The sequence below is a fragment of the Nomascus leucogenys genome, chromosome 7b (genome assembly GCF_006542625.1).
Source record: "Nomascus leucogenys isolate Asia chromosome 7b, Asia_NLE_v1, whole genome shotgun sequence".
Lineage (NCBI taxonomy): Eukaryota > Metazoa > Chordata > Mammalia > Primates > Hylobatidae > Nomascus > Nomascus leucogenys.
The window spans coordinates 36,653,944-36,679,243 of record NC_044387.1 but is presented as its reverse complement, the minus strand read 5'-3'; the positions used below and the strand labels follow the sequence as shown (position 1 = coordinate 36,679,243).

Sequence of the window (25,300 nt, the reverse complement as noted above, 5' to 3'; positions counted from 1 at the left end):
TCCAGAGCAAGGCCCTAACTTTCTTCAACTTTATGAAGGCTTAGAGAGGCAAGGGAGTTGCAGAAGAAAAGTTGGAAGCTAGTAGTGGTTGGTTCATGAAGGCTGAGGAAAGACGCCATCTTCTTAACTTTTATAGTGCAAGGTGAAGCAGCAAGTGCAGATGTAGAAGCTGCAGCAAATTATCCAGAAGATCTAGCTAAGATGATTGATGAAAGTGGCTACACTAAATAACAGATTTTCAGTGTAGATGAAACAACCTTCTATTGGAAGAAGATACCATCTACGACTTCCATAGCTAGAGAGAAGTCAATGCTTGGCTTCGAAGCTTCAAAGAACAAGCTAACTGTCTCGCTAGAAACTAATGTAGCTGGTGAATTTGAGTTGACTTGAAGCCAATGCTCATTTACCATTCTGAGAATTCCAGGGCCCTTAAGAATCATGCTAAATCTCTGTCTGTGCTTTATAAATGGAACAACAAAGCCTGAATGACAGCACATCTGTTTACAGCATGGCTTACTGAATATTTTAAGCCTACTCTCGAGACCTATTGCTCAGAAAAGAATATTATTTTCAATTTATTACTCTTTATTGACAACGAACCTGGTCACCCAAGAGCTCTGATGGCAATATACAAGGAGATTAATGTTTTGCTTTGTTTTGTTTTTCTTGAGACGGAGTCTCTCTCTGTCACCCAGGCTGGAGTGCAGTGGTGTGATCTCAGCTCACTGCAAGCTCTGCCTCCCAGGTTCATGCCATTCTCCTGCCTCAGCCTCCTGAGTAGCTGGGACTACAGGTGCCTGCCACCATGCTTGGCTAATTTTTTGTATTTTTAGTAGAGACGGGGTTTCATTGTGTTAGCCAGGATGGTCTCTATCTCCTGACCTCGTGATCTGCCCACCTCGGCCTCCCAAAGTGCTGGGATTATGGGCGTGAGCCACTGCACCCAGCCTAATGTTTTTTATGCCTGTTGACACAACATCCATTCTGTAGCCCATGGATGAAGGAGTAATTTTGACTGTCAAGCCTTATTATTTAAGCAACACATTTCATAAGGCTACAGCTGCCATAGAAAGGGATTCCTCTGATTGATCTGGGCAAAGTAAATTGAAAACCTTCTGAAAAGAATTCACCATTCTAGATGCCATGAAGATTATTTGTGATTCATGGAAGGAAGGCAAAATAATAACATTAACAGGAGTTTGGAAAACTCTCATTCCAACTCTCATGGTTAACTTTAAGGGGTTCAAGACTTCAATGGAGGAAGTAAATACAGATCTGGTGGAAACAGCAAGACAACTAAAGCTAGAAGTGGAGTGTGAAGATGTGACTGAATTGCTGCAATCTAAACAAACAAACAAACAAAAACCACCTGAGCAGATCAGGAGTTGCTTCTTATGAATAAGCCAAGAAAGTGGTTTCTTGAGATGGTATCTACCCTCTGAGGATGCTGTGAATATTGTTGACATGACAACAAAATATTGAGAATATTCCCTAAACTTAGTTGATAAGGCAGTAGCAGGATTGGAGAGGATTGACTCCAATTTTGAAATAAGTTCTACTGTGGGTAAAATGCTACCAAACAGTATCATATGCTACAAAGAAATTTTTCATGAAAGGAAGAATCACTTGATGCAGCAAAAATCATTGTTGTCTTATTTTAATAAATTGCTACAATCAATCCAACATTCAGCAATCACTACCCTGATCAGTCGGCAGCTATCAACAATGAGGCAATCACTCCACCAACAAAAAATTTCAACTTACTGAAGGCTCAGATGACCATTAGCATTTATTAGCAATAAAATATTTGAAATTAAGGTATGTACTTTGTTTTTCAGACATATTGTTCTTAAGGACACAATGCTATAGATACTAAATGGACTACAATACAGTGTAAACATAACTTTTATATACGCTGGGAAATAAAAAATTTCATGCGACTTGCTCTATTGTGATACTCTATTGCAGTGGTCTGGAACCAAACCTACAATATCTCCAAAGTATGCTTGTAATTATATCTTTGGCTTAAATGCTTGCTAAATGAATAAGACCAAAGGACATAGGTAAGATTTTCACATCCAGCTATGGCAGACTACTTTATATCAGAAAAACTTCATAAAAATAACCAGAAAAGCTAGTTTTAAAAAATGAGTTTTAAAAATGGTTTAAAAGCTACAAAGGAAGTGAGTACTTGAGGCCAGGGTTCTGGAGATGAGGGAAATTTAGAGATTTTAACTCAACATGTGGTACGGCTTTTCTCCTTGAGGCACTTGTTGATTCATCAGCAACACTAAAAGGCTAACAAGCTGAGTAAACCTTTTGGCAGCTTCAAGTCTGGGAAGACCAAATAGGAGTATAGGGTCTTCCAGGGAGGAGGGGTCTTGGTAAATATTCCATACTTTCAGCTAGAAGTCCTAAAGGGCTATACCATTGGAATAAAGGTGAACAAGTAATACATCAGCCTTCATAAAACTAAATATTGCTCTCAATCAACAAAATCTTAGATTGGATAAAGGCTATCTCCCCTAAATCAAACTGCCTGCTCTGACAAAAATGAATCCCTTCTAGAAAGAAGATGACACACCTCTTAAAGACTTAAATCATCCTATAGGTTTTTTTTTTAAATATTTTTTGTTGTGGTGGTGGTGGTGGTGTTGATATACACATAACATAAAATTAACTATCTTAATCACTTTAAGCATACAGTTCAGTGGTATTCAGTACAATACTTCATAATGTCGGTCCACCATCACCACCATCCCTCTCCATAACTCTTCATCTGGTAAAACTGAAATTCTGTACTCATAACTCCCCATTCCCTCTCTGCCACCATCAGTTCCTGAGAACCACCATTCTACTTTCTGTCTCTATGATTTTTACCACTTTAAGAGCCTTGTATAAATAGAATCCTACAGTAATTTTTTTTTTTGTGGCTGGCTTATTTCACTTAGTATAATGTCCTCATGCTAAAAAAATTTTCACAAGTTTATATTACTATAAAAGTCAAAATATTGACTACTACTAGGGGCTAGAGGGTACTGTGATTGGGCAGGGACCATGGATAGAGCTCTGGAATAGCTCTTGATATGTGTAGTCCTTTCCAAGATTATTCATTTAATAGACATTATGTATACTTTCATAAGTTTTCTGTACTTGTATTATATTAAATAATATAAATGTTTCTAAAATTCCAAAAATGGAATTAATAGCAGATTAGACATAGCTGAAGAGAGAATTGCTAAATTGAGGCAGAAAGTGTTCAAGCTGCAACGTGGAGAAAATAGGATTTAAGATGCAGAAAAACAGCAGAAGACATACTTGGAGCAGTAATAAAAATGCCAATATATATGTGTGGTTGGAGCCTCAGAAGGGAGTAAGAGAGAGAAGCAATATTGAAAGAATTCACGGCGATTCGGGAGCCAAGATGGCCGAATAGGAACAGCTCCGGTCTACAGCTCCCAGCCTGAGAGACATAGAAGACGGGTGATTTCTGCATTTCCGTTTGAGGTACCGGGTTCATCTCACTAGCGAGTGCCAAACAGTGGGTGCAGGACAGTGCAGTGCACTGTGTGTGAGCCAAAGCAGGGCCAGGCATTGCCTCACTCGGGAAGCACAAGGGGTCAGGGAGTTCCCTTTCCTAGTCAAAGAAAGGGGTAACAGACAGCACCTGGAAAATCAGGTAAGTCCCACACTAATACTGCAGTTTTCCAAGGGGCCTGGAAAACGGCACACTAGGAGATTGTGTCCCACACCTGGCTCAGAGGGTCATATGCCCACGGAGTCTCGCTGATTGCTAGCACAGAAGTCTGAGATCAAACTGCAAGGTAGCAGCGAGGCTGGGGGAGGGGTGCCCGCCATTGCCCAGGCTTGCTTAGGTAAACAAAGCAGCCAGGAAGCTCGAACTGGGTGGAGCCCACCACAGCTCAAGGAGGCCTGCTTGCCTTTGTAGGCTCACCTCTGGGGGCAGGGCACAGACAAACAAAAAGTCAGCAGGAACCTCTGCTGACTTAAATGTCCCTGTCTGACTGACAGCTTTGAAGAGAGTAGTAGTTCTCCCAGCACGCAGCTGGAGATCTGAGAACGGACAGACTACCTCCTAAAGTGGGTCCCTGACCCCCGAGCAGCCTAACTGGGAGGCATCCCCCAGTAGGGACAGACTGACACCTCACTCTTCCGGGTACTCCTCTGAGACAAAACTTCCAGAGGAACTATCAGACAGCTGAATTTGTGGTCTCACGAAAATCCGCTCTTCTGCAGCCACCGCTGCTGACACCCAGCCAAACAGGGTCTGGAGTGGAACTCTAGTAAACTCCAACAGACCTGCAGCTAAGGGTCCTGTCTGGTAGAAGGAAAACTAACAAACAGAAAGGACATCCACACCAAAAACCCATCTGTACATCACCATCATCAAAGACCAAAAGTAGATAAAACCACAAAGATGGGGAAAAAACAGAGCAGAAAAACTGGAAACTCTAAAAAGCAGAGCACCTCTCCTCCTTCAAAGGAACGCAGTTCCTCACCAGCAATGGAACAAAGCTGGACGGAGAATGACTTTGACGAGTTGAGAGAAGAAGTCTTCAGACGATCAAACTACTCCAAGCTACGGGAGGAAATTCAAAACAATAGCAAAGAAGTTAAAAACTTTGAAAAAAAATTAGACGAATGGATAACTAGAATAACCAATGGAGAGAAGGGCTTAAAGGAGCTGATGGAGCTGAAAGCCAAGTATCGAGAACTACGCGAAGATTGCAGAAGCCTCGGTAGCAGATGCGATCAACTGGAAGAAAGGGTATCAGAGATGGAAGATGAAATGAATGAAATGAAGCGAGAAGGGAAGTTTAGAGAAAAAAGAATAAAAAGAAACAAACAAAGCCTCCAAGAAATTTGGGACTATGTGAAAAGACCAAACCTACGTCTGATTGGTGTACCTGAAAATGACCGGGAGAATGGAACCAAGTTGGAAAACACTCTGCAAGATATTATCCAGGAGAACTTCCCCAATCTAGCAAGGCAGGCCAACATTCAGATTCAGGAAATACAGAAAACGCCACAAAGATACTCCTCGAGAAAAGCAACTCCAAGACACATGATTGTCAGATTCACCAAAGTTGAAATGAATGAAAAAATGTTAAGGGCAGCCAGAGAGAAAGGTCGGGTTACCCACAAAGGGAAGCCCATCAGACTAACAGCTGATCTCTCAGCAGAAACTCTACAAGCCAGAAGAGAGTGGGGGCCAATATTCAACATTCTCAAAGGAAAGAATTTTCAACCCAGAATTTCATATCCAGCCAAACTAAGCTTCATAAGTGAAGGAGAAATAAAATACTTTACAGACAAGCAAATGCTGAGTGATTTTGTCACCACCAGGCCTGCCCTAAAAGAGCTCCTGAAGGAAGCACTAAACATGGAAAGGAACAACTGGTACCAGCCCCTGCAAAAACATGCCAAATTGTAAAGACCATCGAGGCTAGGAAGAAACTGCATCAACTAACGAGCAAAATAACCAACTAACATCATAATAACAGGGTCAAAGTCACACATAACAATATTAACTTTAAATGTAAATGGGCTAAATGCTCCAATTAAAAGACACAGACTGGCAAATTGGATAAGGAGTCAAGACCCATCAGTGTGCTGTATCCAGGAAACCCATCTCACGTGCAGAGACACACACAGACTCAAAATAAAGGGATGGAGGAAGATCTACCAAGCAAATGGAAAACAAAAAAAGGCAGGGGTTGCAATCCTAGTCTCTGATAAAACAGACTTTAAACCAGCAAAGATCAAAAGAGACAAAGAAGGCCATTACATAATGGTAAAGGGATCAATTCAACAAGAAGAGCTAACTATCCTAAATATATATGCACCCAACACAGGAGCACCCAGATTCATAAAGCAAGTCCTGAGTGACCTACAAAGGGACTCAAACTCCCACACAATAATAATGGGAGATTTTAACACCCCACTGTCAACATTAGACAGATCAACGAGACAGAAAGTTAACAAGGATATCCAGGAATTGAACTCAGCTCTGCACAAAATGGACCTAATAGACATCTACAGAACTCTCCACCCCAAATCAACAGAATATACATTTTTTTCAGCACCACACCACACCTATTCCAAAATTGACCACATAGTTGGAAGTAAAGCTCTCCTCAGCAAATGTAAAAGAACAGAAATTATAACAAACTGTCTGTCAGACCACAGTGCAATCAAACTAGAACTCAGGATTAAGAAACTCACTCAAAACTGCCCAACTACATGGAAACTGAAAAACCTGCTCCTGAATGACTATTGGGTACATAATGAAATGAAGGCAGAAATAAAGATGTTCTTTGAAACCAACGAGAACAAAGACACAACATACCAGAATCTCTGGGACACATTCAAAGCAGTGTGTAGAGGGAAATTTATAGCACTAAATGCCCACAAGAGAAAGCAGGAAAGGTCCAAAATTGACACTGTAACATCACAATTAAAAGAACTAGAAAAGCAAGAGCAAACACATTCAAAAGCTAGCAGAAGGAAAGAAATAACTAAAATCAGAGCAGAACTGAAGGAAATAGAGACACAAAAAACCCTTCAAAAAATTAATGAATCCAGGAGCTGGTTTTTTGAAAAGATCAACAAAATTGATAGACTGCTAGCAAGACTAATAAAGAAGAAAAGAGAGAAGAATCAAATAGATGCAATAAAAAAAGAAAAAGGGGATATCACCACCGATCCCATAGAAATACAATCTACCATCAGAGAATACTACAAACACCTCTATGCAAATAAACTAGAAAATCTAGAAGAAATGGATAAATTCCTTGACAAATACACCCTCCCAAGACTAAACCAGGAAGCAGTTGAATCTCTGAATAGACCAATAACAGGCTCTGAAATTGTGGCAATAATCAACAGCTTACCAACCAAAAAGAGTCCAGGACCTGATGGATTCACAGCCAAATTCTACCAGAGGTACAAGGAGGAACTGGTACCATTCCTTCTGAAACTATTCCAATCGATAGAAAAAGAGGGAATCCTCCCTAACACATTTTATGAGGCCAGCATCATCCTGATACCAAAGCCTGGCAGAGACATAACCAAAAAAGAGAATTTCAGACCAATATCCTTGATGAACATTGATGCAAAAATCCTCAATAAAATACTGGCAAACCGAATCCAGCAGCACATCAAAAAGCTTATCCACCATGACCAAGTGGGCTTCATCCCTGGGATGCAAGGCTGGTTCAACATACGCAAATCAATAAATGTAATCCAGCATATAAACAGAACCAAAGACAAAAACCACATGATTATCTCAATAGATGCAGAAAAGGCCTTTGACAAAATTCAACAACCCTTCATGCTAAAAACTCTCAATAAATTAGGTATTGATGGGACGTATCTCAAAATAATAAGAGCTATCTATGACAAACCCACAGCCAATATCATACTGAATGGGCAAAAACTGGAAGCATTCCCTTTGAAAACTGGCACAAGACAGGGATGCCCTCTCTCACCACTCCTATTCAATATAGTGCTGGAAGTTCTGGCCAGGGCAATCAGGCAGGAGAAGGAAATAAAGGGTATTCAATTAGGAAAAGAGGAAGTCAAATTGTCCCTGTTTGCAGATGACATGATTGTATATCTAGAAAACCCCATCGTCTCAGCCCAAAATCTCCTTAAGCTGATTAGCAACTTCAGCAAAGTCTCAGGATACAAAATCAATGTACAAAAATCACAAGCATTCTTGTACACCAATAACAGACAAACAGAGAGCCAAATCATGAGTGAACTCCCATTCACAATTGCTTCAAAGAGAATAAAATACCTAGGAATCCAACTTACAAGGGATGTGAAGGACCTCTTCAAGGAGAACTACAAACCACTGCTCAATGAAATAAAAGAGGATACAAACAAATGGAAGAACATTCCATGCTCATGGGTTGGAAGAATCAATATCGTGAAAATGGCCATACTGCCCAAGGTAATTTATAGATTCAATGCCATCCCCATCAAGCTACCAATGACTTTCTTCAGAGTTGGAAAAAACTACTTTAAAGTTCATATGGAACCAAAAAAGAGCCTGCATCGCCAAGTCAATCCTAAGCCAAAAGAACAAAGCTGGAGGCATCACGCTACTTGACTTCAAACTATACTACAAGGCTACAGTAACCAAAACAGCATGGTACTGGTACCACAACAGAGACATAGATCAATGGAACAGAACAGAGCCCTCAGAAATAATGCCGCATATCTACAACTAACTGATCTTTGACAAACCTGACAAAAACAAGCAATGGGGAAAGGATTCCCTATTTAATAAATGGTGCTGGGAAAACTGGCTAGCCATATGTAGAAAGCTGAAACTGGATCCCTTCTTACACCTTATACAAAAATTAATTCAAGATGGATTAAAGACTTACATGTTAGACCTAAAACCATTAAAATCCCACAAGAAAACCTAGGCAATACCATTCAGGACATAGGCGTGGGCAAGGACCTCATGTCTAAAACACCAAAAGCAATGGCAACAAAAGCCAAAATTGACAAATGGGATCTAATTAAACTAAAGAGCTTCTGCACAGCAAAAGAAACTACCATCAGAGTGAACAGGTAACCTACAGAATGGGAGAAAATTTTTGCAACCTACTCATCTGACAAAGGGCTAATATCCAGAATCTACAATGAACTCAAACAAATTTACAAGAAAAAAACAAACAACCCCATCAAAAAGTGGGCAAAGGACATGAACAGACACTTCTCAAAAGAAGAGATTTATGCAGCCAAAAAACACATGAAAAAATGCTCATCATCACTGGCCATCAGAGAAATGCAAATCAAAACCACAGTGAGATACCATCTCACACCAGTTAGAATGGCCATCATTAAAAAGTCAGGAAACAACAGGTGCTGGAGAGGATGTGGAGAAACAGGAACACTTTGACACTGTTGGTGGGACTGTAAACTAGTTCAACCATTGTGGAAATCAGTGTGGCAATTCCTCAGGGATCTAGAACTAGAAATACCATTTGACCCAGCCATCCCATTACTGGATATATACCCAAAGGACTATAAATCATGCTGCTATAAAGACACATGCACATGTATGTTTATTGCAGCACTATTCACAACAGCAAAGAGTTGGAACCAACCCAAATGTCCAACAACGATAGACTGGATTAAGAAAATGTGGCACATATACACCATGGAATACTATGCAGCCATTAAAAATGATGAGTTCATGTCTTTTGTAGGGACATGGATGAAACTGGAAAACATCATTCTCAGTAAACTATCGCAAGGACAAAAAACCAAACACCGCATGTTCTCACTCATAGGTGGGAATTGAACAATGAGAACTCATGGACACGGGAAGGGGAACATTACACCCTGGGGACTGTTGTGGGGTGGGGGGAGGGGAGAGGGACAGCATTAGGAGATATACCTAATGCTAAATGATGAGTTAATGGGTGCAGCAAAACAACATAGCACATGGATACATATGTAACAAACCTGCACATTGTGCACATGTACCCAAAACCTAAAGTATAATAAAAAAAAAAAGAATTCATGGCATAAGAATTTTCAAAATTGACAAAAGACATCAAGCTTCAAGTTCAAGAAGTACTACAGCACCCAAGAAGGGTAAATGCAAAGTAAACCACACAAAAGGCACATGATTGTAAAATAAAGACAATTAAGAAAATCTTAAAGCGAAGGAATAATAGACACATTATCTTAAAATGAGCAAAAATAAGACAGTTGATTTTCCAACTGAAATGGTGGGAGAGAGTGGATTAACACTTTTAAAATAATGAAATAAATAACAGCCAACCTGTAATTCTATATCCAGTGGAAATATTATTTAAAGGTAAAAGTTAAAACATACATAAATGTTTTCAGAGAAAGATGCTGTTTGTTTACCCCTGCCAAACAATAATACAAGAATAATAAATAAAAGGGGTAAGTATAGGAAAAGAAAAATAAAGATGTCATTATTCACAAATGACATGATTATGTCCATAGAAAATTTAAAAGAAGCTACCAGTAAATCATTAGGATTAACAAGTGAATTTAGTGAGAGCACAGAATAAAAGGTCATCATTAATAGTTATTTTTATATACCAGCAATAATTAGAAAATAAATAGTATTAATTAACTTTTACCTTATGTTTTGTGCACTTTCTGTATCTTACACTTCAATAAAATTTTTATTTCAAAAAAATCACATAGGCAAAATAATCTCAATAGGTGTCTGGGTTTTTATACACTAAATGTGACAAAAGCCATTCTTTGAATTAGTCCAGAACCAAATCTAGTCATTTAAAATAGAGGCTAAAATAATTTTCAGGTATAAAATAATTTTCAGGTATAAAATAATTTTCAAGTTATTATTTTCAATTTATTATTTTCCCTATTGTAGGTTAACATGATTTTGTTTTATCAAACTACTCAAAATTATAAGAAAGCTATTTGGCCAAAGATTTATTTTGTCATACAACTATTATACATATATATTTTTAATAAAATATTTTATTTTATTTTCTGATTATTAAATAATTTAACATTATATTACACGAAGACTTTATTCTGATACATCTACTTTTCACATTTTTTCCAAACACACACACACACACACACACACACACACACACACAAAACAGAAGAGACAAAGAGAAAGAAGCAAGCAATTTCCAGTTATTTCCAAAGTCCTTGCAAAGAGTAAAATAATATTGTTTGGTAGTTTACATTATGATATGTAATTATTAGATATTGCTGATAAAGCCCAGAGAGGTAAGATATAGTCAAATGGCATTCAGCAATGATAATGAGTGGATGAAAATTGGCTCCTAAGTGTAATGACAATTTCAAAATGGCCCAGAGTTTAATTCAACTTTGAATTTTTGTGGTTCCTCTGAGTGTATTCAAATTTTATGTTACATTCAAATAATATTCTATTAAACCCATGAGAAAAAGTAAACCAGGATCCTGCAAGGAGGCTTGTAACCTCCCAAAGGGTTCTCCTTGCCCCCTGCCTAGACAGAGCTGATTTATCAAGACAGGAGAATTGCAATAGAGTTTAATTCACGCAGAGCTGGCTGCATGACGGAAGACCAGAGTTTTATTATTACTGAAACCAGTCTCCCTGGGGATCAGGCTTTTTAAGGAAAATTTGGTGGGTAGTGGGGACAGTGAGTCAGGAGTGCTGATTGGTCAGGTGGGAGATGAAATCATAGTGAGTCGAAGCTGTCCTCTTGCGCTGAGTCAGTTTCTGGGTGGGGGCCACAAGATCAGATGAGCCAGTTTATTATCTGAGTGGGGCCAGCTGATCCATCGAGTACAGGGTTTACAAAATATCTCAAACATTGTTCTAAGGTTTTACCATAGTGATGTTATCCCCAAGGAAAAATTTGGGGAGGGTCAGAATCTTGCAGCCTCCAGCTGCAAGACACCTAAACTGTAACTTCTGATCTTGTGGCTGATTTGTTAGTTCTGCAAGAGCAGTCTAGTCTCCAGGCAGGAAGGGGATTTGTTTTGGGAAAGGGCTGTTATCGCCATTGCTTCAAAGTTAAACCATAAGTTTCTCCCAAAGTTAGTTTGACATATTCCTAGGAAAGGAAGAGGAACAGCTTGGAGGTTAGAAGCAAGATAGAGTCAGGTAAGATCTCTTTCACTGTTATAATTTTCTCAGTTATAATTTTGCAAAGGCAGTTTCGGATTCCCAGTTCTGGTTCAAAAAGCTGTATGACTTCGGGTATGTCACTTAACCTCTTAATTTCCCCATCTGCAAAATAAATTCTATAATGATATGATTAAGTACCTTTAAATATAGTACATTCATTAGCTACTTAGTAGAATATTTTAACTTTTATACAATCATTTTACCTACTTCTTTACCTTATAGAATAATTAGTAATTATTATAGGTGTATTATATATCCAGTACTATTAATTTTCATAAATGTAATCTGTCACTGACTCATCAAAATAAATAAGAAAGTATCTACTAACTGTGAATCTGAATGAAACAGGCTTATTCTTTACTACATAGATGATGAAATAGAAAAATCATTTTAAGTCAGACCTATGTTTGAAGAATTTCTATGTTGTGGGAACTGGGGAGATAGATGCACAGGTATTTTTCAGTAGACTATTTTAAATCTTTCACTGGAAACGTTTGCTTCACTAACTTTGACTTGAAACTATTTTCAGGGACCTTAAAAATCTTACTAGTCTCTCGCTTTGAAAACTTAACATCTCTATTAATGGACTCTCTTTTAATTTGTGTGTTGAGGGCAATCAAATTCAAACAAACAGGATGTAGCCTCAATGATGCCAAAAAAAAGAAAACTGCTTTCCAAACAGCAGCTCTTCGTTGTATCTGTGGTAGGAGATGGGAGGTGGATGATAAAATGGAAGGAAATGTTTTCATTTATAAGAGAAGAAAATGACCTATAAATCAGTAGGAAAAAAACAAAATAGAACTGGATGAAAAGGGGAAAAGCAATCCACTAAATGCCAACCCAAATACTGTATTTTAGTGCAGGGGGATGTATCTTCTTTGATGTAATTCAGAAAACGAAGTAACTAAATAAATTCATTTCTGGAATAAATAAATACAAGATTAATTGATCAATTTTTGCTTAAATCTAGAAACATTCAATTGCAATCTCTTGCATCTAATGGATAACTATTCATTCTTAAAAACCAAATAATGGGCCAGGTGCAGTGGGTCACACCTGTAATCCCAGCACTTTGGGAGGCTGGGGCGGGTGGGGTAAGGAGTTCGAGACCACCCTGGCCAACATGGTGAAACTCTGTTTCTACTAAAAATACAAAAATTAGCCAGGTGTGGTGGCAGGCATCTGTAATCCCAGCTACTTGGGAGGCTGAGGCAGGAGACTCGTTTGAACCCAGGAGACAGAGATTGCTGTGAGTCGAGATTGTCCCACTGCACTCCAGCCTGGGTGACAGAGTGAGGCTGCATCTCAAAAAAAGAAAAAAAAAATCCAAGTAATGGTTGTGTGACCTATGCAATTGCATGGGGCCCCACATTTATTTATTTCAAAGGGCCATCTTTGGTTTGTTGCTCTGCTGTTTCTTTCTTCAAATTCCTAATAATTTCTGAACACAGGGCATTGTGTTTTCATTTTGCACTGGGTTCTAAAAATTAGGTAGCTTGTCTGGATCTTGAGCTCAAAAGTGAAGCAATGTGCTCTGACTTGCCAGGTAGGCTAAGGTGTTTTTTACCCTAGGCTCCTCTGCACTCAGTACATTCTTCTCTTAGAGTAACTAGCTTATTCCATGTTATATTTTTTCCTCATGTTTCACTGTCTTTGAGTTCATTGAAGTTAAGATCTACAATTTTTTCGTGTTTGACTCCCTAGCATGCAGCATTGTATCTAGACATGCTAAGAAATCAGTAATTTGTTGCATGAATAAATGGGTGAATCAACCATTGAACAAACTTTTTTTTTTTAAACAGTCTCACTCTTGTCGCTCAGGCTGGAGTGCGGTGGCGTGATCTCAGCTCACTGCAACCTCCACCTCCTGGGTTCAAACGATTCTCCTGTTTCAGACTCTGGAGTAGCTGGGATTACAAGCGCCTGCCACCACACCTAGCTAATTTTTTTGTATTTTTAGTAGAGATAGGGTTTCATCATGTTGGCCAGGCTGGTCTCGAGCTCCCTACCTTGGGTGATCTGCCTACCTCAGCCTCCGAAAGTACTGGGATTACAGGCGTGAGCCACTGTGCCTGGCCCTGAACAAACTATTGATATACAATGGCAAGATTTTAAAATGATAAAATATCATCTTGAACATCTTGAACATCTGAGATAAGAAGTGTTCTTTTGTACTGAATCAAATTTGAGTCATAAAGACTCCTCAGTCACTAAACCAGATAACAAAATGTGGGACCCTGAATCATCTAGTGTGTAAGAGAGATTAATTTGAAAAAGAACTTTAAGAACTTAGATTATCATTCAGGTACCTTGTGATTATTAAACTACATAAGGCATAGTAATGATGGAAGCTAATTTATTGAGTGAGTACTATATCAGGCACGGTTTTAAGTGCTTTTCAAAGTCTATTAGTGTGGGAATTATCTTGAGCTCTTGTCAAAGTGCAGACGCCAATTCGGTAAGTTTAGGTTGTGCTCTAAGATTCTGTAGTTCTAACCAGTTCCCAGATGAAGCCAGTGCTGCTATCTGTGACCACACACTGAGTACTGGGAGGCGGAGGTTGCAGTGAGCCGAGATTGTGCCACTGCACTCCAGTCTGGGTGACAAGAGCGAGACTCTGTCTCAAAACAAAACAAAACAAAAAAGTTTGTTCTTTATTTCAATAATGCTTCAGTTCCACATATCAAAATGATGCCATTTTTTAAAGTCCATCAATCCCTTTGCTCGCAATTTCTACCTAGACAGATTTTGTAGTTCGCCATTATGATCATTCCATTTTACACACATCTCATCTTCCTCTCGTCTCTCTCCAAATGTTGTACCCAACTTTTAAAGCTCCAATTCTGATTAAGTCCAGAATCCATCTACTTTGCACTCATATTTAAGCAGCTGAATGTGGCTGGATAAAAACACATAGTTTTGCTGTCTCCCCTTAAAGTGATTACCACAAATCTCAGCACTGCCAGACAATCCAACAACATTCTCTAGCAAATTCGGTCTGTCAACCTCCTAGAAGACAATTCACACTTTCTCCTCAACATAGGATGTTTCAACAAACATCCTATACCTCACCCTACTCCTCACTGTCAACCAATGGGATCACTTTTTATTTTTCAAAAAAAAGTGGGAGCAAATTGGAAGACACCTACCTTACCTTCTCATTATCAAATTTGCCAGTTGAGTACATTCAGAACCACATAGCCTGCCTTTTCTCTTAAAAGAGCTGATGAGTTGCCTGCCTTGTTCCTAAAGTCAGCCTCTCTAATTGCATACTGATTCCCAATCCCTCTCATCCACTTTAGGGTTATCCTGCAATTATTCCTTCTCTTGCTGCATCATTTGTTTTTCTCTCTATTGGGTTATTCCTATCAGCATACAAACATATTAAAATGCCTCCCATCTTTAATAAAAATATCTTTTCCCCAGGCTCTTTTCTAGTTACCTCAAATTTCTATGCTTTTCTAATAGTGTCTATATTTATTGTCTCTATTTCCTAATGTCACATTCTCTCTTGAATTCATTTTAATCAGGACTGCATCCCACCATTCCACTTAAAGAGCTAATCCTCCTGTTGTCACATCCAATGGTGAATTCTCAGTGATCAATTTACTCAACTTCACAGCAGTATGTGAAATGGCTGATCATTCCCCCTTCCAAGAAATAATTTTGTTCCTCGGCTTTTTGATCATCAAACTCTCCAGATCTTTCTCCTTCTCGGCCTTCATTGCTGGCTCCTCCCTTTCCAAACTCCATATGTTAGGCACCAACTTCTCTTTATTTACACCCATTCCTGGCTGTGATGGTATACAGTTCCAAGGTTCTAAATATCACCTATGTGCTGATAATGCCAATGATATACTCAGCCTGCACTCTTCCCTGAGCTTCACTCTGCCACTGGACATCACCCATAGGATGGGTAACAAACATACAAAAATTAACATGTCAAATGAAACTCGATCTCTAGCTCCAAAGGGGCTCCTTTTCCAATCTGCCTCATCTCAGTAAATTGCATATTTATATTCCCTGTTGCTCACATAAACAATCTAAGGCTTACCTTTAATTCCATTTTCACCTTATACTCTATACCATCAGCAAAATCCTAGTAGGTCTATTATTTATTTATTTATTTGAGTCAGAGTTTCACTCTGTCGCCCAGGGTGGAGTGCAGTGGTGCAATCTCAGCTCACTGCAATCTCTGCCTCTTGGATTCAAGTGATTCTGCTGTCTCAGCCTCCCAAGTAGGTGGGACTACAGGCATCCACCACCTTGCCTGGTTAATTTTTGTGTTTTTAGTAGAAACTGGGTTTTGTCATGTTGGCCAGGCTGGTCTACAACTTTGGACCTCAGGTGATCCACCTGCCTCGGCCTCCCAAAATGCTGGGATTACAGGCATAAGCCACTGTGCCCGGCTATTCGGTCTATTTTCAAAATACATTCACCCTAGTACAAACTGCCATCATTTCTTATTTTGATTACTGCAAAAGCTTTCAGACTGGACTTGGTGCTTTCACTCTTGCCCTCCTTTAAGCTGTTCTCCATAGAACAGCCAGAAAGAAATCATTTAGAAATGAAAATCAGGTCACGTCCCCTTCCAACTAAAAACTTTGTAACTGTTACACATAAAATACAATCCAAACTTGTTATCATGGCCTGGAAGACCTCACAGTGCTGGCTCCTGTCTGTCTCCAGCTACATCTTGCAAGGCTTTCCTCAAGCTCACCCAGCTGTATCCACGCTTGGCTTCTACTGTTTCTTACATAATAGACTCCTTCTCACTTGGAGGACTTTGCCCTTGTTTCCTTAGGCCTGAAATGCTTTCCTCAGATTTTCAGTAGATCATTCCTTCACATCTTTCAGAGTTTTACTAAAATGTCATCTCACAGAGCACTTCCTGAAAATTTATTTAAATAGTACTCTTTCTCCTGGACTAAAATCCAACAGTGATATGGATACATAGAACAAACTCTCATCTACTCATTCTCCTTTGTTTTTCTTCATAGCTCTTTTTTTCATTACCTTATAATATTATGAATTTATCTATTCCTTTCCTAAAAGTGAGTGTCCCTATCTACAGGATAGGCACCCACAGAGAACTGCAACTTTATCTGTTTTATTCAACATTATGATCTTAGTGTTTGTCTTAGTTTGTGCTGCTGTAACAAAATACCTGAGACTGGATAAATTATAAAGAATAGAAATTTATTTCCTCACAGTTCTGGAGCTTGGGAAGTTGAAGATCAAAGTGCCAGCATTCGGTGTCTGGTGAGGGTCTTCTTGCTGTGTCCTCACATGGCAAAAGAAGTGAACACTGTGTTCTCACATGATGGATGCAAGAAGGGCAAAAAAAGACTTAAGCTAGTTCTTTCTAGCCCCTTTATAAGGCACTAATCCATTCATGAGGGCAGCACCCTCATGACTCAGTAATTTCCCAAAGGGCTCCACCTCTTAATACCACCACAGTAAAGATTAAGTTTCAACACATAATTTTTGGAAGACATTCAGATCATAGCAACATTTGAAACAGTACCTGGCACATAGTAGGCACACATTAAATATGTATATTAAAAGGTGAATGGATTTTACATAATGATTGGGGAATCATGTGCTGTGTATGTCGAGTAATTTACCTTTGATCAAGGTGGTGTTTCAGGCTAGCTAGTCTGACTCCTGAATCCCGTCTCTTAGACTGTTCTATATTATTTTTTGTCCAATGCTCTATAAATTCTACCTTGTTTACTTTTATTGCCTGTGGTGATCTGGAGGGAAGAAATCCTGTTTTAACTTCAACCCATCATTGTTGTTAGATTAGTCAACCGTATATATGAATGATATACCTAATAATTAAATTCAAGAACAAAGCAATAACTTCTGATTCCCACCTATGCATGGGAGGAAGAGAAATATGTCCTCTTTACCCTCATCCCCTGCCTGCCAGCTAATACTTGTTAATTTAATCTGCATACTACTATTTGCCTTTCTGTCATATAAATATTTTAAACTAAATATTCTTTTCCAGGAATAGCAGCTTGCATTTGTATTTAATTTTCATGATCATATATATATTTTTTGAGATGGAATTTTGCTCTTGTCACCCATGCTGGAGTGCGGTGGCGCGATTTCAGCTCACTGCAACCTCCGCTTCCTGGGTTCAAGCGATTCTCTTGCCTCAGCCTCCTGAGTAGCTGGGATTACGGGCGCCTGTCTCCACACCCAGCTAATTTTTGTATTTTTTTAGTAGAGACGGGGTTTCACCATGTTGGCTAGGCTGGCTTTGAACTGCTGACCTCAGGTGATCCACTTGCCTTGGCCTCCCAAAGTGCTGGGATTATAGGCATGAGCCATTGCGCCCGGCCTGTGACCACATTTTTAAAGTGGCTTTTATTCTTATTGCCAGTACTTTTTATATTATGCTACTTGAGTTATTTATTCAAAAGTTATCTGGAATATGTCTTCAAGTAATTCTCTTAGGAAGGGAACACCAATATGAATCCATGCATATCTATAATACATACATATTTTTTACCTTGGTACATGAATAATTACCTGGTCACAGTCTTTTCTCCATAACACCTATTCAATACTATTTTTTGGTATGTAATGTTTTGGAAAAGATTATGGACAGCCTCATATTCATTCCTTTTATACATCCCTTCCAGCTTCCCTCCCTGTATGGCTCATTATGGCTCATTATATTAAAAACATTAAAATTCTGATAAGGAATGTCCAGGTAGCATCTTTTTATTTTTTCTTGTTCACTTTTTAGTAATTCAGTTATTCAATATTATAACACCCTATTTTAACTTTATGCACAGCTGCTATTACCATTAGATATTTTTGTATATGGTTATGTTTAGGGTCTCTTTCACTAGAATGTAAGAACTAAGACTTTGATTATACTGCTCACTTGAAACTCTAGCACTGAATGAGTAATCAAATGCTTAAATCAAACAAAGCGATAAAGTTATGTGGGCTCTTGAATGACAAGATAAAGAAGTTGGGCTTTATTCAGAAGACAAATGGAAGAATGCTAAGGTTTTTGAGGTAGAAAGATGCAACGGACATACTGCTTGCCCTAAAAGAGTTTATAATTCACAGATAACCCAAATAGATAATCCACATTCTTAAAAGGAGAAGGTCAATACAAAGTACCATTTCATTAGTAGCAAAGGACTGACATAGAATAATTGATGCTACAGGAATGTGGCTAAGAATGTGGGCAGGGATAGTTTGAAGGAAGTTAGAACTGCAAGACTATAGGACATACACAAGTGGAGAAGTCAGGGAGGAAATTGTCTCTCTTTTATTTTCCTTTTCTTTCCTCTTCTCCCCTCTCCCTTCCCCTCCCCTCCCCTCCCCTTCCCTTTCATTTCCTTTTTTTCCTTTCATTTCCTTTCCCTTCTCTTTTCCTTCTTTCTTTCTTTTTTTCTGAGATGAGGTCTTGCTATATCACCCAGGCTGGTCTCAAACGCCTGGGCTCAAGTGATTCTCCTGCTTCAGCATCCCAGGTACTTGGGATTACAGGTGTGAGTCAATGCACCCAGCAGGGAATATCTTTTTTTTTTTTTCTTTTTAGACAGGTTTCACTCTGTCACCCCGGCTAGAGTGCAGTGGCATGATCTTGGTTCACTGCAACCTCCACCTCCTGGGTTCAAGTCATTCTCCTGCCTCAGCATCCTGAGTAGCTGGGATTTCAGGCGCCCGCCACCATGCCCGGCTAATTTTTGTATTTTCAGTAGAGACAGGATTTTGCCATGTTGGCCAGGCTGGTCTCGAACTCCTGACTTCAGGTGATCCTCCTGCCTCGGCCTCCCAAAGTGCTGGGATTATGGGCATGAGCCACCACGCCCGGCCTAGAAATATCTTGAATAGGGAAAATATTGTTGGTAAAAGTACAAAGGCAAGACATGTCTGTAATGAGCTCAGTGTACAGGGAATAGATTAGTCCAAAACTAATAGTATATACAAAGGAACTTCAATGAATTTGTTATCAATATTTGGTTTTTCATAGAAACATGGTCTTTAAAGTAGAAGTGCTTGCCTCAGAGGTCAGAAAATGACAGTCATTCATAGAATATAAGTATCCATAAAATTATGAATTAAATACACCCATAAAATCATTCCTATAAAATTATGAAATTGTTTTCTATTTTGACAAATAAATTTGAATATTAATTGAGATCTGTTTTATTTTTTATTTCCCACAGGGTTGCCACACCATTTGGAGGTTTTGAAAAAGCATCAAGAATGGTTAAATTTAAAGTTCCAGATTTTGAGCTACTATTGCTAACAGATCCCAGGTTTATGTCCTTTGTCAATCCCCTTTCTGGCAGACGGTCCTTTAATAGGACTCCTAAGGGATGGATATCTGAGAATATTCCTATAGTGATAACAACCGAACCTACAGATGATACCACTGTACCAGAATCAGAAGACCTATGAAAAGAAAGTTGTATGTGCCACATAAAACTCTGAATATAAAAGTTGCTGTTTTACTATTTTAATTACTGGCAAAGCCACTTGCATTTTTCATTAGTAGCAATAATAGCAATTTAGTGATTTTCCTTTTGTGACATTCAATTTCAATCTCAGATCAAATACTAATAAACAATTAGAAATCTTACTTTAAAAAACTTATAACTCACTTGTCTTCATTCATAATTTTGTTTTCACCTGGTTTAAAGAATCTAGACATTTTACTGCAAAAGTTCAGATGGAAAAGTAATTGACAGTTTCACCTTTGTCTCATTTTATATGATTTATTGCAGGGTAAGTTTTTCAAGTGGAATCTAGAATCAAAATACAGGGAGAGATATGAAGACTTATTCAGAGTTTCATCTAAGGGATGAAAGCTATGGAAGATGATGTACAAATGTTATTGATGGAGAAAATGGTTGGGTGTGTCCTTTCTGGTGACCATGAGAAAATAATATGTCTTGATGAAGTCTTTTCATTAGTCACTCTTAGAATTCTAAAGTGCTTCGCACTTTTCAATATGTTTTGAATCATTAGGTAATTTATTCTGGATGATATTGTCCAAAGTTCAATTCAGTTATTATATTCATTTAGCATTAAGTCAAGGAGACTGAGAGACAATGACTCAAGGGATGTCACAGTACCATAGTTTTAAGGACCAAGGTGTGCCCAGAATTCAAGTTTCACAAATCCCAGTGCTGTGCATTGATTACGTTCAACTTTATGTGTGCATTTTTAGAAGAGTAAGAACAAATAAAGTACACACTAATATACATATAAATACATACATGTTTGTGAGAGAAGGAAAGAGTAAGTAATTTGAATAGGCAGCTTTCTTTGCTAAATCTTTAAATTCTGTTAAAATCCTCAAGTAACTGGGGAGTACATGCTTTAGGAAACAAACAAAAACAAAGGGCATGAAAGTATCTGAAAGCAAGGTAGCACACATCTATCGTAATATATGTAATATATTGACATAGAAGACTCAAACTAAACTAATATAAAGTTATAGTTATATCTTAAAATATGATTGAAGAAGTATATGACATACAACTTATAGAAATCAGTATCAATTCCTTCCATTTCAATTCAGTTAAGACTTCTGTGATAGATGTTTATAGCAGAGAAGAAATGTCTCATCAATAGAAAACTATCAGATAAAGTTTAGGAGATAGGAAGAAGGACTGTGTATAGTAATGAAAATACCAAGTTGCAACATTACATATTTACAAAAAAAAATCTGTGTTTGTAGTGTGGAAATTGGTGACTATTTTAATCATCATCTAGACTTGTAAGTAGAAAAATTTTAAAAATTTGCTTATGAAAATATAACCCCCAGAAAGTAACAATGACAAAGTATTGTATTTATACATATTATTGTAGAGAATTTGTATATTTTTAAATACGTCTTAAGATATCTTAATTTTATTTATAAGTTTTGGTGTTTACCTGTTTTAAAATGATAATGTTGGCATCTGTGATAAACTATCAATGAGGCTCCCATCATGCCATTTTTTGTTCATTTTAATCTTTAAAAAATAAAAATTAGGCATATTCATTATGCATTTTGATGAAATGGTTTAGTTCTTTATTAACATCATGAAATGAGTCATTATTTTTAATGAAAATGAAATCTTTTTGCATTATTTCAACCATTTCCAAATATAAACTATATGATCACTGTCCCTATTCTGCCAACCACTGAAACTAGAGGCCAGCAATTAAGTACGTTAGCTACAGAACAGTACTCCCCAGTATCATAAAAGATAATTTAAAAAGGAAAATCCTGGCCGGGTGCGGTGGCTCACGCCTGTAATCCCAGCACTTTGGGAGGCCAAGGTGGGCAGATCACAAGGTCAGGAGATCAAGACCATCCTGGCTAGCACGGTGAAACCCTGTCTCTACTAAAAATACAAAAAAATTAGCCAGGCGTGGTGGTGGGTGCCTGTAGTCCCAGCTACTTCGGGAGGCTGAGGCAGGAGAATGGTGTGAACCCAGGAGGCGGAGCTTGCAGTGAGCTGAGATTGTACCACTGCACTCCAGCCTGGGCGACAGAGCAAGACTCCGTCTCAAAAGAAAAAAAGGAAAATCCTAAGTGATACTTATTTTTTTAAAAAAGATTAGGTAGAAAAAGAAAAATAACCCTCTGTTCACTATTTTATTTCTTTCTTTCTTGGAAGTGTCTATTAATTCTAGCTCAGCTGACACCTTTAGAAAGGCCAGCATTTCACTCTGGTTGTTACATAATTCAGAATTCAAAAGGAATTTTGAATGGGTTTTCCATTAACCTGAAAAACAGCTAAATCTTTCAAAGTCAAAAGAAATATGATAGTCTCTTTAGAACAACAGAAGACTGTGACATTCTTTCCGCCTGCTTTTGTATAAATAAGATATGGAAAAAAGGAGAAAAAATATTTTTTAAAAAGGTAAAAGAATAAAAATTTGTTGCTGGAGTACTAAATATCAGACACTCTAGTCATTTCCTTATAAAGGCAATTTAATATATTTAATATTGCATTTTCATAATTATTCTGTAAGGATGGCATTACAAATAATCTCAATTTTATATTGAAAAGACCGAGCCTCAGAGAACTAACGTGACTTGAAATAAGCCTAGCTCATAATTGGAAGAACTTGGTGAGTCTGGCTCTAAAGTACATGCTCTAAGAACACATGGTTCATAACTTTTCATAAGAATAGAGTTCAGCCTTAAAGTATATAGACAAGATAATAAAAATTCTCTGTTATCTTAATTTTGAGCAAATACATCTATTCACTGAGTAATTTTAGAGTCACTATCCGAAGTTATACAGGCATTCATGAAGAAACTGAACTTTCAGACTGTGTTGAAAGCCAACTAAATAAAACAGCAGTATGCAGATTTAATTTTGAAACTGGAGAAACACAAAAGTGCACTCTGATTAAACCTGCTCATTTCTGCTCAGTATTGTACACCTGTTTGATCTATGTAATCTTCCTTTTCTAAGCAGAAAGAGTGGGAAAGCAGGAGAAAGAAAGAGTTAAGAAATGCATGACATAAGGCTGAAAGAAGTCATCTAGTTAATAACATACCAAAACCACTCCTTCAAAAGAAAACATTTTCTACTTTTTAAAACGGTAGAGGAAATTGTCTCAGATTTCATTATGCTGTTCAATAGACTTCTGGGTCATGAAATTATATCTTCTATTTTAAGCCAATTTCTTCTAATATCATTGGCAGGACTGATGATCAACTTGCCAACTGCCCCCTGGATGATAACTACAGCTACATTAATAACCAAAGCTATGGTTAGAAAGACTGTCTTTGGCTTTTAACTCTCCACTTCCTTTCATCATTTCTCAAACGTTTTATTTTTCATCTTGTAACTCAATATGTAAGAAGACTTGACAATTAAAAATAACTAATTATTGGTTATTACAAAATCAAGCCAAATATAGACAATAATTTTTAGTCAAAATGATCATTTGTTGCATCTACTTTAAATTTTACATCCTCTAAATAGACCCATTCATAAATATTTTAGCAGCTTGGAAGTGGAGGGAGCCAATTAATCTTGCAAAGGCTAATATGGAGCAAAATGTCCAGTTGTGAGTATGAAAAGAACACCCTGAACTTTTCAACTAAGGGCACAGCTGTACCAGCAGGCTTATTAATTCTGGAATTTCTTCACTCTGCTGCTTATGCAAGATAAAATTTAGATGACATGATTGCAGTTTTTCAGCCACAACTGTCTTTTATTAAGCTTAGAAAAGTATTACTTTGTCCCTTTTCTTGTGAAAAATAATTTTGCCCTCCACACTCTATTCTGTAGGAAGAAGGGCTGTTCACTTTCTACGAAAGGCAGAAAAGTGCCATGCTTTTACCAAAAGACAAGCAGACAGAATCCATTTCAAACTAACTGATCAAAGCACACTGCAAATATATAAAATAATTTTTTAAAAATTATAATGCCTTTTACAAGTTAAACTTTCCAGAACTAACAAAAAAGGAAGTAAAAGTGTATAAGAATTTTAACAGCTTAAACTAAAATGTTATTAAATAAAAGTAGGGGTTCTTATTTGAATTTCTTAAATGGAGGAGCTAGATTGCAACCCAGGATATAAATTTACCCTGACTTCTCAATGTAATGTGATTTCAGTGGGAAGATTTGGTACATACGGGCAAAGAGAGAAAAAAAGCTATTTGAAAGAGCTTATAGTTCAGATCAAAATAAGAATGTGCTTGTTATTTTGTATTGTGTAATTTTTTTTTTAAGAGACAGTTTCTCATTCTGTCACTCAGGCTGGAATAGAGTGCCCTGGCCCAGTTATAGCTTACCACTGCAGGCTCAAACTCCTAGGCTCAAGTGACCCTTCTGCCTCAGCCTCTTGAGTAGTTGGAACTATAGGAATGCACTATCACACCTGGCTAATTTAAAAAAATTTTTTTAAAGATAGGGTCTTCCTATGTTGCACAGCCTGGTCAAGTGATCCTCCCACCTAGGCTTCCCCAAGTGTTGGGATTACAGGCATGCACCACCAAGTCCAGCCTGCATTGTGTGATATTTTGAAAAACATTTTAATGACAACTCAGGGCAGTGGAGATGTTTCAGGAAACAGGACTAGAAAGTTAGAAGCAAAAAAATATAAAGTAAATGTCATTCCCTATTTTGAAATTGCTCATTAAAGAAGCTGCATCACTAACAAAATAAATATAAAAGAAGGGGTGTGGATAGGAGGGAAAGGAAGGCCAGAGTGAAGTAGGCTGGAAGGAAATACAATTCAGGCTGTACAAAAGCTAACTGTGTTATTTTATGGTTTCTGAAGCCTTTTATTCACCTCTTTTAAAGTAATTTTGGTCTACATAGACACAATTGTTTGATGTGGATTGTTATCTAAATAGATACTCTCATTACATTTATCATCACTCACAAATAATATATTAAAGCAATTTTATTTAAAGATTCTAGCTTCACAGTAACAAATTTACATGCTGATTTACCACAAATCAATGAATAACCTCAAGCAATTTACTTCACTCTGTAAATCACAGTTTTCTCCAACTATTTATATGGTTCAAACATCACCTCCTCCTAAGACCTTTCCTGACCACCCTTATTTAAAAGAGCACACTTCTAATACCTTATTGGGCTTTTATTTTTCTTTACAGCA

The 25,300-nt window shown here is 37.8% G+C and overlaps 1 protein-coding gene across 1 annotated transcript in view; it reads left to right on the top strand.

Moving 5' to 3' along the window:
• MYOZ2 (myozenin 2) overlaps positions 1-21,705 on the top strand; it is a 51,840-nt gene extending 30,135 nt beyond the window's left edge. The window contains exon 6 of the mRNA XM_003271315.3: positions 19,882-21,705. Within this exon, the coding sequence (XP_003271363.2) occupies positions 19,882-20,116 (235 nt within the window). The 3' untranslated portion in view covers positions 20,117-21,705. The remainder of the gene's footprint in view (positions 1-19,881) is intronic.
• The last annotated feature ends 3,595 nt before the right edge of the window (positions 21,706-25,300 follow it).